Source organism: Ostrea edulis, chromosome 4 (assembly GCF_947568905.1).
Source record: "Ostrea edulis chromosome 4, xbOstEdul1.1, whole genome shotgun sequence".
NCBI lineage: Eukaryota > Metazoa > Mollusca > Bivalvia > Ostreida > Ostreidae > Ostrea > Ostrea edulis.
In genome coordinates this window covers 2,053,117-2,069,562 of record NC_079167.1, presented here as the reverse complement: position 1 = coordinate 2,069,562, position 16,446 = coordinate 2,053,117, and the positions used below count along the sequence as shown (strand labels likewise).

Genomic DNA, 16,446 nt, shown 5'->3' with positions numbered 1-16,446 from the left:
TTATCCAGAAGGGGCTTGTTTTTACAGGACGTTTATAGAAACAGGGACGGTTACGCCATAGCTCTTAGGCAGTCGGAATCTGTACGGTTCAGGGAACAGAACATCAAAGTGGCTCTCCTATCTCAATCTTCCATTGTGTCCAGTGAAAGCACTAAGGAAATCATTACAGCAACATCCTGGAAACTCGGCGCGGTTCCTTTTTCCATTTTGCTAGGAAACACGAGAGATTTGTCAATATTAGCATATAAGCCGTTTTTGCATCGACTGAACGCAATCCTATATGGAACCGGAGTCAAAGAAAGATTTTCAGGGTTGCGACTTGGACTTTCAGCGAGAGCTGATCCAAGATCTAGGTCATTTAGTGCAACGACTTTCAGTGGCGTAGCTACCATGCATGCTTGTATGTCTAAGCATCCACATTTCCACTCCCCAAAAAGGATGAGTAAAGAAAAAAATGAGAGAGAGAGAGAGAGAGAGAGAGAGAGTCATGTGGTACGTGTTGTTCAAGAATGCGGGAAATAAGCAAACAAAGGAAAAACTATCATACTCTGTTAATTGCACAAAAACCGGAAATTGTAATGTTACGGTAACAATTTCTTCATTTAGCGACTCACTTGCATATCCGTGTGAAAGTCAATGTGATACTAAATTCAATGTGATCCTTATTACTATGCCTTTCTTAACCCAGTTTTTATTAAGAAGACCCTCTCCCTTTGTTAAACAAGGACAGCTTCCTCGAGCCCCGAAAGCTAGGTTCGCTGGAGTTCCTGTTCTGAAGAATAGCATAGCAAACAAAGACTACACTGGCTTTGGTGAGTGATCATTAAGCAATGCAATGTTGTATTGATTATCTTCTACTCCTGTGAAAGTGTAGAAATGTTTCCGAAGAAGAGTCCACGTGCAAAGGTATAAACTCAAGTTAATAAAGTGCCATTATAGTAGTACAAATGCATTATAAGCAGATTTTGTCATATTATGTCAAAGGGGCTCATCAAAAATTGACACTCTCTAAAAAAAAATCGGTACATTAAATTTCCATTCATCTTCTTTTTATATTTTAGGAACATTAAGTTTTACAATCCAGGTCTCAATCGATTGGGGAAAGATCATAGTTTGTAAAAATACATAATTTCTGTTTGCACCAGCAATATATGAAGCACAGTATTTTGACACAATCTGAGCAAACTTGTGTTATTTAGTATAATTAGAGTAAGTAAAGGGAACTAACAAGCTGTCATTAAATTCTCAATTGCTCGCTTCAAACTCTCAAAACTTTAATATTACTTGTGATAATGCATTAAAAGTTTTCCCAGCCAAAAGCCAGAATATAGAATATTGCTGCCTACATTAACCCCCCCCCCCCCTCCAAAAAAAAAAAAAGGTCAGGGTCAGATTGTACCATGTAGACACTGAAAGTTTGAGCTCCGTGTAATACTGTATTCATATATTCTGAAGTTTGTATGACCTTGAACCTTCTACGGCAGTGATTAGGAAGGCCAAAATGGCCTATGGGACTATGGCCCCACGGTTCAAGTTTTCAATGGGCCATTTTCAGATTTAATGGGCCATCAACATATTTTGAATGGCCATTTTTCAATAAATAGCAAATGTGCAGTGGAACATTATTGTTTTAATTGAAACTCTGAACCATGACCACGATCTTTTCCACCGCTCTTGAAAATCTTTCTTCTTTGTTTCAATGTCCCCTTCTCAACGGTATAATTGCTTTTATCAGCATTGGTATTTGAAGACGGTCTCTTGTTTTTTTCATTATTTGGTTGTTTTTTTTCCACTTTCTGTCGTTTCTATATCTGTCCTTGGATAAGCATGAGAAGACGTGATGAGATGTGGTGTAAGAGGAAATAGTTTATTGGTTATCTATTTTGATTTGTATTGCTTCAACCAATGGGATTCGGTGTATCAGAATACATAGGAATTGAAAATGAATGTACAAAAAATAAGTAAGTCGTACCTAATTCACTTCTACAGAAAAAAAACACCGTAAGTTACAATCAATAATGAATGCTCACTTTGGTGCATGGATTAGATAATTCAATGCGCCAATTTTCACCTGAATGGGACTATGGCGCAGGGCGCATGGCCTTCCCAATCACTGCTACAGAGAGGACCTATATAGGCAGTGCCTGCTGTTCGATCCTATTATGAATTATCATAATAAAATACTGTTTAAATTAAATAACACTATCTCATCCAAACTGTTCAGCCTCCTGGATGCAATTTTTCGCAAAATGTTCTTTTTGGTGCCTATGGCACTCTGAGTCTTCCATCATGCCTTTACACTAAAACTCGAGATTTGTCCCTAAACACATAGTGTCGCTGAGCTGCCAACCCTCATGATTTTGGCGTACGCCGTACAATTTTAGGGCCGAAATTACACCTTACAATTTCACAATAAATCTTCCAATTTTTGGCATTTCGAAATTTTCAATGCTGTCCGTCTTTGGTTTTTACTATGATAATAAACAAGTCGATAGTCGTTATTATGTTTATTTGCATAGTCAATATATACATAATCTTGATCATTTGAATGCTTTCAAATAAACAATATGGCAACTGAATGCAAGGCAAGAGTTAGTGGAACGGAAATAGTATAAACAATGTTACTCCCGCAAAGAAGAAAACCCAATTGAGCCAGAAATTCAAAAAAAAAATATGCAAGTAAATATCCATTCATTTCAAAATCAGAGAAGGGGATTTGGTATGCAAGTGTACAATCTGTTTGACAGACTTCATCGTTTCTTATGATGGGAAAATTCATGCTGTTAAAAACATAATAATAGCATTACTGAACAGGCATTTGTGAGTTAACGTCAATCTATGAAAATGGACTTTGTTTTCGTTTAAGCATCTGAGTTTTCTGCAGTTACTAGAGCGGAATGCCTCTTTACAACTCTGTTATTGAATGTATCATACCAATTAGCATGGCATTCGCATGTCGAAACTGTTTCCTAAGATGTTTCCGTACTCTGATATGACAAAAAATACAGATCTGGATGCATTAAAACTACAGCTATTGTAACTGACATGTCAAAAAATATCAAGACCTTGTAGTATGAAAATCTTACAATGTGTCCACTGACGAAAGTAATGCTGATATGAAGTTGTATCCGATTGGGTTAACGTATATAGATGAAGAACTTTCAAAAGTAGTAATAAATTGTCTCTTACCTGTTCCAAATATAGATGGAAAATCAACAGGAGAAAATAATTACTTGACCTTCTGCAGTTGTAAATGCTTAAGAATATAATTGTAAATAAGTATATAAATTCATTAGATTTGGGCTTAAAATGTGCCTCAAATTGCTTGGGCTAATATTTATTCATTACAAAAATGCCATCGGCCCCTGGATCCCCGCCTTACTATTTTCCATTTCATAATGTTGGCAGCTCTGGTGTTGGGGACATATTGTTTTTGCTTCGTTGTTATTCATCGCTGAACCAAACTGTCTGCCAGCGTTGCTGCAGCCATACTCTATGAGTCTGAGACCATTGAAGTTGGTTCTAGTGATGTTGCTGAATTAGAAAATTGCTAACAGGTCTGTGCGTTTTAATCCCAGCTTCCTGTTGTCGATTGCAAATAGTTTGATCCAATATTCGGCAAATCCTAGGAATGGCAGATGACAGTTGTGAATTGTTATTAAAGATGACTCAATCAGATAAAGCGATTCTGTGCTGCTGACGCTACGCGTGGTCTACCTGATTGATGACAACCATTTGTTGAACCATAGTTATTGATATCTGCTCCGAGGCAAGATATGGTGCTTTGTGCAACATTGAAATCTGTTGCAAATTGTGACACACTTGCTTCCAGTTGTACAATTGCATTGTTGCATTGATCATCATTCAGATGCGGAATTTCTCAAAAAGCGGTTACATATAAAGACAATGTAATCAAGTTTCAAGAACCCATGCATTTGATAGACTATTGGTGCCTATCCAGTAAACAATAGCATTAGATGTAACAAGGAGTAATCAAGCAATTCATTCTAGATCAAAACAGAAAAAAATGTATGAAAAAATTTATTTGAAAAGATACTTTTATATTTTGTTCATACATAATTACATATATATTTCATATGATTAGACCTTTCATTTGAAACCATGATTTTTGTCATAGTGACATTGATGTTTGGCCTAAACTTCTCAAACTGTAAGTAAACCTTTAACCTTGCTCATAACATTTGAATGGTGAGTGATAGGGTTCTCATATTTTATATGTACATTTCTTGTGACAAGAATGAAAGGTAATCTAGACAATATCTCCTGAAGGGTTTAAGGTAGGGTTTTCATGTGTGAAAATAGATTTTTTATGGCAAGACTTTCATGCATTACCATGATCTTTCACCTTTTGACTTTAAAGTTTATCCCAAATTTCATAACTTTAACATTGCTCACAACTTTTCAATGGTGAATGATATGGTTCTCATATTACATTTGTCCATTCCTTGTGACAAGGCCTTTCTTTTGGTACCAAAGATTTTGACCTTGTGAGTTTGGCATACATCTACTTTTAAAAAAATATAATCTAGACAACATCTCTTGAACCGTTTAAGACCATTCATTTGTTTCTTTGTTGCCAGCAGGTGTATAATGTTTCACAAACCCATCTTGTTTGTGTGTATATTAGTATTACTCTCTGTAAAGAGAGTGTGAAAGACCATGTCATGTGCATGGGCAACATATATCATCACTTAGCATATACACCTGATATAAGATTTTGTCATACTGGTCTGATTTAGTTGTTGGAGTTGTCTTTCTTTGCTTACAGAGGGGAATTGTAATGAACAGATGCAGAATATGCTTTCTTGTCTGACAAATGCAGCACTTAACCAATCAGCTTGTGAGGAAGAAATCCTCAGCTACAACACATGCATGAAAAAAGCAATAGTAAGTATTACTTGCATGCAGCGGATAGTGACTGATTCCAGATAACAGGCACACTTAATATGAAGCAAACAAGTGATCAGTGGCTAAAATTTTAAAATGTAGATACATCTGGTGTCCTTGACAAAAAGTATTTCTGTCACTGTAAGCATGGTTGATATAAAATTCTCCCAAAGCAAGCAGGAATACAATGTACTCAAGTTTGAATTAACTCTGAATTAGATAATTTTGTATTCTTTGCAATTGCATGGTGTTTTCAAGATTGTATATAGTAAATTGAAAAATTAACATTTTAAAATTCGCAATTTAAAAAAGCATTCTGATAATAAATCTATTTGACTGTTTGATTATGATGCCGTTTTAACCCGGTTTACAAGTTATACAGATTTTGATGTAAGTCTTCAGATTTTTACAAGTTATACAGATTTTTATGGAAGCCTGAGATTTTTTTCATGACCCTGGGGTCTGGGCCCTTAATCACAAAATATCTTACGACTAAGCTGAAAAATAATTCTGTCTGATAATCAAATACCGATCACGAGGTCGTAAGTTTGTAATCAAGTTTTATAAACCATGGATCTACTTTACATTTTAATTAAGAAAGTCTACAAGAAATGAAAAATAAGGGAATTACAGTATATGTAAATTTTTATCTTAGTCGTAAGATATTTTGTTAATAGGGCCATAGATGCCTCAGTTGGGGTTAGTCGTTGACTCTCATCTACATGCCACCACAAAAACTAGACATGACTGTAACTAAATTCATAAGTAACATAACAAAATCTGTCTTGTCAGTCTACCTGAGCTACACAGATTGGTTGCAGTATTGTGTTGTTGCGAATCTTACTTAATGCAAACTTCATCAATTGCCAGGTGATTTCCCTTTCAAACTATTTGCCAATTGCTTGAATGTATTAAATGTATAATCTCAGCTGGTATGATGAGTATTTTGTTACAGTACCGCTAATGTACAGTGATAGAGCTTTTTATTTCAGAAATATTGTAAGTTTCCAACTTATTAACTATGATTAGAGTTTGTAAATCCTGGAGATGATATTCTTGTCAGATCTGCATCTAATCCATTGACACCTGAACGTAATCACCTAGCTGCCACACCTGTGTCATGAATTGTAAATTTTTATTTCTATCTATCACCTCTCTTTAATATCTTGGGGGAACTTTAAAAATATATAGCCTTTGAAAAGTTGAATTTTTTCTTATTGTTATAAATTTCCATTCCTGAAAAATCAAATGGGATTAAAACTCAAATGAAGAGAAAATCCAAATAGAAATGACAGCTTGCTTCCAAGAAGATTGAAAGTAGGCGTTCTTAAATGTAAACTAGTAAAAATGTTACATGTGTTTAGAGAAAGGATATTATATGTTAGATTTGTTAGTTCATCAGACAGTTAGCAAATATTTTACTTTGTCTTTTTGTTAGCAGAATCATGCAAAGTCAGGTTTTTGTTGAATAGGTGGAATAGATTGTTCAGTGTGTTGTGCCATTTTAGCCCCCCCCCCCCCTCTTGTGTGTGTGTGTGTTTTGTTTTTGGTAGTGCTAGAAGTACTATCTATAAGGCTGCACTTCCTCATTCAAAACAATTGTAGATATATCCCTCATTGTTCTTATATATATTTTACATAAATAAGTTAGTATAATATATAGATAAATACATAAATAATATTTTAGTGCGAAGAAATGGAAGATTATATTTGGTGTGTTTGTCTATTTTGTCTGTGACTGATTTTCTGCAACTTTACAATTGTAACCTTTATCAAATCTTTTGAACTAAACAAAATATACTTTGTATTTGGTGATCTAAAAGATGGAAGTTATACATGAGGCGAAGGTCAAGGTCACTTTTACCACATTTGAACTTGGCTACGATCGGGGGCATGGTGTTTTGATATCACTATTCCTCTCTTAGCTATGATCCGCTGAAGATGAGAGTTGCGGATCAGAACCTTTGATTACATGTGATATACTAGTCATCTGTCTCAATTATACAATGCAGTTATTTTGGATTTCAGGAAGTTGGGCGGATGAAGAAGGCTAATAAGTTTGTAGCAAACCCTACCACAAGTTTTGATGGACGACAAAAGGTTCCACCGCCTATAATCAACAAAGTCATGTCTAGATATCCAATGAAATACAAAAGTCTCAAAAACATCAAATGACAAAGGTACCACAGGCTCCGGAAACAAGTGGAATGGAAAATTATTTTTAGAACGTTGATAAATCTATATTACATGTTTTTAAAGATTAACAAATGTATTGAAATGTAACCATTGAATTTTGATATGTTTATGAAATGATCAAGATATCTTTCAACATACAGGGTGTTTTACTAAGAGTGCATCTTTTTATTTTGTAGGTTTTTATGTACAGTCTGAATGGATTGCGTGTGTGGGGATGATAAATGTATACGTCTGTTTTCTTTCTGCATTAAATGTGTTAACATTTACACCACACGATTGTGTTTTCTACTGAATTCTTGCGTACTTGACGAACTTTCCCCTGCGGGAAGGGAGTCAGTGCGAAGATCTCATCAAATATCCAGATATAACCAATTATGCAGGAATATTTTGTATCTCTATTCAATATATTTGAACTGAATTTAATATTCTTCCACTACTTAGGACGCTGGTATAGATACCAACGATCGTCATTTTAGCTTACTGGTACCGAAGGTCCGTGCGAGTTATTTCCATCACCGTCGTTGTTTGTTGGCGTAATATGTTCAACATATGTGTATGATACAAATGTACCTGCTGAGGGATCTACATAGGACGACAAAATACACGTAAAACGGGTACAAAATGCAATAAAAATACCTAGGATAGGGGCATAATGTTTCAAAATCTTTAAGAACACGTGGTATTAGCGGTGTCGTACGGAGCGTAACTACTGTACCAGTATTACTGAAATGGAATATATATACATAATATGCAATTCACTATTAAAATACTTTCGGAAGGTCGGTGGTCTCTTCCCAGGTGCATTGTATCTGGGTTCTCTCTTCCACCAACAAAAACTGGGCACCACCATATAACTGAAAAATTGTTGAGTGTGGCGGAAAACATCAAATCAAATCAAAATCACTATTAAAAATAATTCGGTTCACTTACACTGTAGAATTTTTTTTTATATCTGGATTCTGAAGTGGTTTTCGAACAAGTCCATAACACAAAACAAAAAAAGGATGGGGGTTACAGAGAGTATCTTCAGGCTTGTCTGTTATAATTATTCCATTTGTTTTACGGTAATATGTAGGTAGATCCCCTTGGCCCATTTATGTATAATCAATCCAGGTAAGCGATTCAGGCTCTTGGTGATCTATAGTTTTACTATAGTAAAATAATTTGCATTCCTTGAGAAACAAATGGATAAATCAGGAAAATCGCCGTGTCTTCACCTCAGCTTTGAACATTTTGATGCAATGATTTGTTGGCATCAAAACACTTCTGAATCAAATATTTTCACTTTAAGCGACATTTTAAAGCTTTTGAAGAACAACAATAAGCTGTCATCATTTGTGATTTGCTGTCTAGGAGCGTAGACAACTGCAGATCACGTGGACACGAAGGTCCTCGCTTCACTCCTGCTACCTCTGATCACCATGTCGAGTAGTCGTGTGGTCTATTCATCAAAAAGAAAATTTCAAGATTATTCACTTTAACAATCTGATCATGTATTTTAAGTTCACAAAATTGCTAAAACTGTCAGTTTTATGTCGTGTACGTGTGTATGTTGATCTCTGAGTCATGTGGTAGAAACCGAGTTGTGTTTTCTTTGAGAGAAAGAAAAAGAGAAAGAATTTGAATAACGACTTTCTTAGAACGATCCTATTTATCTTATGACACGATATGAGATTATGCTGTTGAAAATAGTTCCACTCTTAAAATAGTTGGAAGGTTTTTAATTGTATGTAAAATTTATGTTCAAAGATATTGCGAATCATTTCTTCTGCAGATATGTTGCATTACTCGTGATTATGTATGAAGTAGTTTATCTTGATTGTTTGCAAGCAGAAGCATTTATGGCACTCGGTTGTTAGTTGTATAGTGTTTAACGTCCCGCTCGAGAATTTTTCACTCATGCCGGTGAAGGGCTGCATAATTTAGGCCTTTGCTCGATGCTTACGGTCTTCGAGCAGGGAGGCATATTTCCCGTGCCACACCTGATGTGACACGGGACCTCGATTTTTGCGATTTCATCCGAAGGACCATCCCGTTTAGTTGCCTCCTACGACAAGCATTGAGTGCTGAGGACCTATTCCAACCCGAATCCCCACGGGAACAATGCCACTCGGAGTAGGAGCGCGAAATTAATATAAACTCAAAACAATCAAGGATACATTGTATCTTTGATTATTTGAAGATATCATTAATTCATTAATGCGCGCTATAATTGAATTGAAGCGCGCAATCAAGTATTTCTCTCATCAATTGCGCGCAATAATTAATTTGATGCGCGCATCGATTGAATTGATAAAAGCAACAATTGATTTGATGCGCGCATCAATTCAGTTATTGCTCTCATCAATTCAATTTATGAACGTATCAATATTGCTTTAATTTGGAGATTTGATGATCTCTTTAATTCAATTGAAGATACCTTTAATTATTTACAATTAAGCGTCCATCAATTCAATTGTTGATACCATCAAATCATTTGAAGAGACCAACAATCTAATATAATGCGCATCAATTCAGCAGAATGATTAATGCTATCAACAATTCAATTAAGGTAACTCCATACTCGCAGTTTTATCTGATACAAGTTTGAAAAATGTATTTATTTCCATTCATTAGAGTTAAAACTAACAAATTATCAAATAAAATACATAGGTCATCACACTTTTTAAGATACGAGACGTACATAAACAGAATCATATATCACCGTCAGAAAATTGCAATTTTCCTTAAACAGCGTTATCAAAATTTCATACAAACTGGTTATGACGATATAATAGCATTCATAACAATTTCATGAAATTGTATCTTCACAAAAATATACAAAATGTCTGTAAAAAATAAAGGAAATCTATCGCATAATAGACTTGATAAAGAAATCAATAGAAACAGAGTTATTGCCCTTAGATTCAATATTTTGAAACGTATCATTAATTCAATATTCATCTATAACTTAAACTTTTAAAATAGTTTATTTTTAACAAGATTTTTTACAATAACTATCGGAAAAGACTCCAACAAAATTTATGTTCCTATCACGCATAAATCTAAATAAATCATTGATTTTGCAAAATCTGATGACATCACAGGAGGGTGGAATTACTTTAATGCGCGCAATAATTCATGGATTGAAGAAATCATTTATGATTTGAAGAGATCTCTAACTGGGCTGTTGCGCGCATCAGATGAATTGATGATATCTTCAAATAATTAAAGATATCTTCAATTATTTGAGTTTACTTGGCGCTCCATACACTTTCTTATACTTATCTTTGGAGTGCAATAGGGTTTCGGACGATACAAATGACCCAAACTTTTCGAATGAGTGCCAACTTTAAAATGTTGATGGTATATATGTTCTAGAATGATAAAACAAAGTATATGTACAAGAATTTCACCTGTAAGGCTGTGCGGTATAAAACTAGTTTTACATGCCGCTATTGGTCTATATTTTCCTGATGAGTTCCAGGTAAATTTCTACAAGGTGTTTCAACTTTTAGTACCTGTACTCTACACTGCATGATATGCTATATTACTATCTCGCTTCTCTATAAAGAATATACCACGTGTATGATAAAGAAAGATTAGTGATGGAATGAGGTGAAGTAAGAGGAAGGGAGGAGGGAGAAATAAGGAGGAGGTGGATGTACTTCTTTACTATGGGGTAAAAGGGAAGGGAGGGGATAGGGGAGAGGTTGATGTACTTCACTCCCGTGTCTTTACATGCCTGGTTGAAGCTTATCGTGAGGAAAATGAATTTTGTTGAACTGAGGCTTTTGATACATAGGGTTGAAAGTGAAAAATACATTGCGATAATGTTGCTTACGCACATACGCTTTCTAAAACTGATGTAATTAAAGGTATATATTAAATGATATATTGTATCACATTCTGTGGCCCTATGATCTGCATGTCGGGAGTAGAATAGCTTTCGTCGTAGCCAACCCATATTTTCCGTGTCTGAAGTATATGAAAATGAACTGGCAAAGTAAAATGGTGTAATGCTTCCTCTAATGGACGTATATTTCCGTGCGTCATTTGCAACATAGTGGCACTCGGGGTTTTATGGCGCCTAATTAAACACTTTTTCATGAAAGTGAGTGAATATTGGTAATCTTAATCAATTAGGTCTATGTCATCTCCTCCAACCCAATCAGATAGTTATCGGAGATTGTCAAGTTCTGTGCTTTGTCAATCATTTGCAAATCTGAAATTATCTTTGCATTAAAACTACTTCGATAACCCAACTTTATAAGCATAGAAAAACAAACTAAGGATCTCGGGATCGTTGGCATTTGACGCACGCCAGATAGCAATTATATAGATTTTTTTCTGGCCATCATATTCTGCTTTTCATTCCCATTGAAATTGAAACTTTTAGTAAAGTAAGAAATTTACACCCCTCTGTATTTTTCTCATTAAATTACATTACAAGCTTTGTATCTAACCCCCCCCCCCCCTCTAAAAAGAAAAAAGAAAAAAAAAGAAACAAACAAACTGAATATTCTCGTCCCCGCCCCCCGTCATACAACGAAGAAAACGGGAACTTAACGTTACAGAACCGCCATCGCCAGCAGTTGCTGTTCTGTAAAATTCACATACATGTACGGAGGAAGCAGTAAATTTCAGTTTTAAAGCATTTTATGGAGAAAATAGAAATATAAGCATTAAATTATTTTTTCTTTACATCTGATGAGCAAATAATGTATTCTGATAAATTATCATGATATACAATTTGATATTGACATCAATATGCTTTAGCTACCTGAGAGGTACAATATTCACTGAGCCTGGCCATTGGGGGGGGTGGGGGGGTGGGGGGGCTTGCTTTGGAATTTATTGCTTACTCCGTATACGTAGTAGATGCATGTATATTCTTCGAGGGTAGCTAGAGTCTTGTATTGACCGTGGAAATGTCAATAATTGTTTTATTATATGACTGATTAGTCTAAAACATCGAAAATGATTTCTGCAAGACCAAGTGGAAAGAGACGGGATGTTTTGTTATATGACTGAATATTTCAAAACAATAAAACCGGTAAATAGAACATGTAGAACTTGCCAAACAATATAGGATAGGCCATCTTTAGATCGGGTCCGATGTTACTATAATTCAACCAGATAGTCAACGGAACTTTGAAATCCCCAATCGCGGTCGCTCAGTATTAGAACGTTCGCTTTGTAACCGGTAGGTCGCGAGTTCTAGCCCCACTCGTGAATCCTAAGACATAAACATGGGTAGTGAATGTTCCTTCGCCAAACGGTCGGCATTTAGAAGTGAGAATCAAGGGTCTTTCGGATATGACCTTAAAAACGGAGGTCCCGTGACGCAACAGGCATTGGCACGTTAAAGAACCCTCACTACTACGGCCCTGAGCGCTAAACATAGGTATAAATTGGTGGTATTTTACCTGGAGCTGGTCACCTCTCAATATGAGTGAAAAATTCTCGATGGGAAGTAAAACAAACAGCCCGAAGAAAAATATTACATATATATTCACCTCGAATGCACATGCAGGTGAACATAGTATGGTGTCCGGATAGGGCCATTTGTAAAAGCGTAAATGCGCGTTAGTCACAACACGCCGTCACGCCAACGAGCCTTCGCGCTCTCACGTCAACAAGCAACGCGCCTTCGCGCAGACAAGCAACGCGCCTTCGCGCCAACAAGCAACACGCCTTCGCGCCGTGTTGCTTGTTGGCGTTACGGCACGAAGGTGTGCATTCTATTATGTCCAGGTTGTTGGATCTTGAAATTTTTAGAATATTCTCATCGTTGGTGAATACGTCATTTTTAAACACAAAGCTGTATTTTTGACATCACTTATCTAAAGTTTTGTACTCTCATCAAGAACTTGAATTGCTTAAACAACTAGTTATATCCGCATTTCTAAAGAAAATTCGGGGTCCGTCCGTTCGTCTGTCACACTTTCTTCTTCCTCAAACTCCACCACCATAGTGGTCTAGAGCGTTCGCCCGCATGCGAAAGGTCAGGATTCGAATCCTGGCCGCGACAAACCGAAGTCGTTAAAACAGTTAGTGACAATTCCATCCCCAAACGCTCGGCATCAGGTGTGAATGTCTCAGGACCACGGAGGTGACCTTAAAAACTGATGTCCCGTGTTACAGTAGGTGTGGCACGCTAAAGAACCCTTACTGCTCAATGGCTGTAAGCGCCGAGCATAGACCAAAATTTGAAGCCCATTCAGCGGCATTGGAAATTTCTCCATATGAGTGAACAATTCTCGAGAGGGATATTTTAAAAACAACATACAATCAATCAATCCTCAAACTCTTAATTTTTTTTTCGTGCAGTAAAGTAACCAATTAATATTTTGGAATGTGATCCTGTAGATGTGCAGTGATGTTTCTTTGGAACATGATATGTTTCGAAATTTTCAATTTTACTCTGGGGACCAAATGGGGGTAAAAACAACAATGTTTTTCTGATAAAACTTGGTTTCTAGAACTCGTCATACATGTACATTTTACGCAATAGCCAAATCTTCTTTAGGATTAAAATGATTGGTGGTGTCCTCTAGATGTGCGATAAGGTTTCAGAAATTTCATTTTCACCCTGGGGCCAATTGGGAGTTGAAAAACGGCGTTTTTATGTAGAAAAGGCTGGTTCCCAGAACCCTTACATTTTATGCAGTTATTGGAGAAGATTGATGGTATCCTATGAATGTGAAATAAATTTTCTAAAATTTCCTTTTCACTTTGAGATTCAAATGGGATGAGAAAACGACGAATTGAAACTTGGTGCTCAGTGCACTGTGTTATGTTGGGATGACCATTTTAAAGATATCTGAACAATAAAAAAATGATGGGGGTTGGGAATTGACCCTGGGGCACTTGCTCAACACCCAATGCATCTTGACATATGCAGTAAAAATATGAATGGCATAGGGTATGTTATGTGGTAACTATTGTGACATCTTGACATACTAGTATGCAGTAAAAATATGAATGGTATAGGGCATGTTATATGGTAACTATTGTGACATCTTTGCTGGTTACACAAGTACGACGGAGAGTATATATAGAAGTTAACGCCTTGCGTGCGGGTATCACTGCCTTATGGCAGCATCTAAGATAGTATTGTTACTAAACCTAATTTTATAAAACTTAACTACTTCATAGTATAATTTTGGTATCTTAACTTTTCTCAGTATTGTATTGATGTCTTAGTTTCAAACTTTGATGAGAATTCCAAGTGGTTATTTGCAATTACAACCAAGATATATGATTTGTGATAAAAAGGGGATAGCTCCTAAAATCTTCGGTATCGCAAGTGAAATTGTACGACACTTTTGTTGTTGTTTATATTCTGTTATATGTGTTTTGTGCTTTTCAATATGTTCTGATATTTTTTTTCTGTCCATAGTTATCTCTTTGTGATAAATCCATTCAATTACAGAGACTGGTACAGCGATCGTGGTAAAACACGACCAACGCGTCAATGAATACTTAAAGGGGCATTGGCTGTTAACTGCGGAATAAATTTATTAACCATGATTGAAATAGTGGTTAAAATAGTGAAATAGTGGTTAAAATAAATCTCACAGTTGAAAAAAGTGTGTTTGTAAACATTAAGTAAACACAAAATTAATTAAAATTTGCAATGAATCAATGTTCCTGACATTGTTTCTACATACAAACGAATTAAACTTCAAAATTTTAAGAAAAGTTTGCAAGATGTCTGCATTTCAATATGTCAGTGGTGATTGTGGTGTACTATAAATTGTTTTCTTCATTTCGGAAATAATCGGCAAATATATGACCTTGTGAGATATATAATAGGTTTTGACACTAAGTGGAAATCTAACCATGACATAAAATCTAGAATTTTCATGATTATTTTGATAAATATAAAGACTTAAAAAAGGTGATTTAATTTTAAACGTTACTTATGATTACGTTTTTTTTCTTCTTTAATGATTCTTACATTTCAATGTTCTTTACACTAAATTGTCATTGTCGTTTTTGAAATAAAATGATAATTCCAGTTTTTGCTCACAATTAAGTGGGTTTTTGGGGTAAAATTTTCCCACCATCGTTGCTGTTGTCGTCGTCAGCATCGTCGTAAAATTGCCATATACTAGTAGTCTAATTCTTCTTATGAACTAAATTTCCAGTTTCAACCAAACTTGTTACTGAATATACCTTGGTGAAGTGGATTAAAAGTTCATTAGATTGAAAGGTCATGTCCCTTTCCATGGAAACCAGGACGGGAAAATTTACGGATGTCCATTTTTGTACAGCTAAGTTACATGTATAACCCAGGTACTGTGTACTTTTGGGGAAACGAACTAACGGTTTACAGTTACATAAACGTAAACAAGGTGAACTTTTTGATTTTTATTCAATGTACTAACATTTTTTTTTTTTTTAAATCAAAAGAACAGAAAATATCGCAACATGTTTTTCCACTTGTTGGAATTTTTAATCATATCAGTTCAAACATGATATACCGAAAGTTATGCTTGAAAATTATATGAAAAGATGAAATACGTTGAGCAAATAAATGTTAAAGCTGTAACTGACTGGATTTTCAACTATCCAATTAAGCACCAAATAACACCTATCGGTATAACTGATATGATCCCCAACATCTGAAGAAAACTTTAGAAAAATGAATAAGGGAATATTGTTTGAGATCATACCTACAATGAGCGTTTCGTATATACCGCCATTGCGTCGTATACATGGACATGGGAACGATGATTGCCGAACATAATCGGGTTGCTGAGACCGAGGTCACGTTTCTTTTGTTTAAAATATTACATCGTTGAACACGAATGACAAGAAGTACTATAAGTGTAAGAAAGTAATAATTACGGAAATGTATCACTGAAATGAAATTTTGATAGTGAATTTTCTATAAAATTGGCATGTTAAATTGTTTCAAATCAACGCCTCTCTTTCGCATTTTTCCCCGCGAATATCACATCCGAGGCCAATTACGAGCAGGAATTACCAACACGATGGCAATGATTCATGAATCGACATTTTCTGCTGATTTCACGGGTTTATTGCTTCAGATTCACCCTGATTCTATGAAGTTATATATATATTCAATCACAAATATGTTAGATATTTGTTCTTTTGTTTTTCAATTCATTTGCCGTCAGTTACAGATTGTATTGCTTTAACTTATTAAATGATCTGAATATTTTTTTTATGTTTGTCAACATCTCTTCCATACTGCATTACTATGAGTAAAACTTTCGAATAATTGATTTAGCACTTAACCCCCCCCCCCCCCCCAAAAAAAAATTTAAAAAACTAACCATTATCAGTAAACAATATGGCGTTGATATTTCAGACTGCAAAGTGGACATC

At 35.5% G+C, this 16,446-nt stretch overlaps 1 protein-coding gene across 1 annotated transcript; it reads left to right on the top strand.

The window, feature by feature from the left end:
• Window positions 1–597: 597 nt before the first annotated feature.
• On the top strand, window positions 598–7,377 carry LOC125668816 (uncharacterized). Its single transcript, XM_048903251.2, has 4 exons — window positions 598–812; window positions 4,790–4,908; window positions 6,937–7,088; window positions 7,281–7,377. The coding sequence occupies exons 1-3, from the start codon at window positions 671–673 to the stop codon at window positions 7,081–7,083; spliced, it is 408 nt and encodes a 135-aa protein (XP_048759208.1). The 5' UTR covers window positions 598–670; the 3' UTR covers window positions 7,084–7,088; window positions 7,281–7,377.
• The last annotated feature ends 9,069 nt before the right edge of the window (window positions 7,378–16,446 follow it).